The 892-nt window shown below is 30.9% G+C and overlaps 1 protein-coding gene across 1 annotated transcript in view; it reads left to right on the forward strand.

Annotated features, from left to right (window-relative positions):
* The window catches only part of SAMHD1 (SAM domain and HD domain 1), a 90770-nt gene that overhangs the window by 47197 nt on the left and 42681 nt on the right, over positions 1-892 (forward strand). Inside the window, exons 9-10 of the mRNA XM_012658941.1 lie at positions 472-592; positions 710-818. Of these exons, the coding sequence (XP_012514395.1) occupies positions 472-592; positions 710-818 (230 nt within the window). The remainder of the gene's footprint in view (positions 1-471; positions 593-709; positions 819-892) is intronic.

Here is an 892-nt window from a genome sequence, read left to right on the forward strand (position 1 = left end):
GTAAGATAAAGAGATGGGTTTTGCAGTAAATATCCTATTTCCAAAAAAATGGAATTCCAAAAATGTTTTGAACAATGTATGTTATTTATACTAGGTATAGCCACTTTAAAAGATAGTACTTTTTAATGCATGAATTCAAACATTATCATTTAAGGAACATTCTTAATAGTTTATAAGTAGATTTTATATTTTAAAAAAGCTTTAAAACCAACAAAACACAAAAATTGTTGGTTATGGGAAGTGTAATAGAGTTAAGATCCTTTCAGTGGCACAAGAAAGTTTAGTATTATTGAGAGCATCATATATCTTAGCATTTCTTTTCCTTTTCTATTAGTAATCAAATAGAAGAAGGAAGGAATAGAACATTGTAACTTACCTCATATTCCCAGTCAGGTATCTGTTTATAATTTTTAGATTGATGCAATTGCTTTGCTTATATATAGATTTGGTGCCTATCCTAAAGCTTTTCAGTGGGTTTTCTTGTCTTCCAGTGGCCATATAAAGGGCGTCCTAAAGAGAAAAGTTTCCTTTATGAGATAGTAGCTAATAAAAGAAATGGCATTGATGTGGACAAATGGGATTATTTTGCCAGGTATGCACTGAACATTTCAGAAAAGTAGGTTTAAAATCTTTGCATAAGTTTAGGGTTAAGATTTAAGATACAGCTTCCTTGACAAATTTTCTCTCTCTGCTTTGGAATCCTTCTTAGGGACTGCCATCATCTTGGAATCCAAAATAACTTTGATTACAAGCGCTTTATTAAGTTTGCTCGTGTCTGTGAAGTAGATAATAAGATGCTTATTTGTACTAGAGATAAGGTAAGTTGTGTCAGAGGAAACAATAAGAACAGTATATTTCATGGTCTGAAATCTGGAAATAACCTTTAAAAAAA

This window comes from Propithecus coquereli, unplaced genomic scaffold (assembly GCF_000956105.1).
Source record: "Propithecus coquereli isolate 6110/MARCELLA unplaced genomic scaffold, Pcoq_1.0 Scaffold590, whole genome shotgun sequence".
Classification (NCBI taxonomy): domain Eukaryota; kingdom Metazoa; phylum Chordata; class Mammalia; order Primates; family Indriidae; genus Propithecus; species Propithecus coquereli.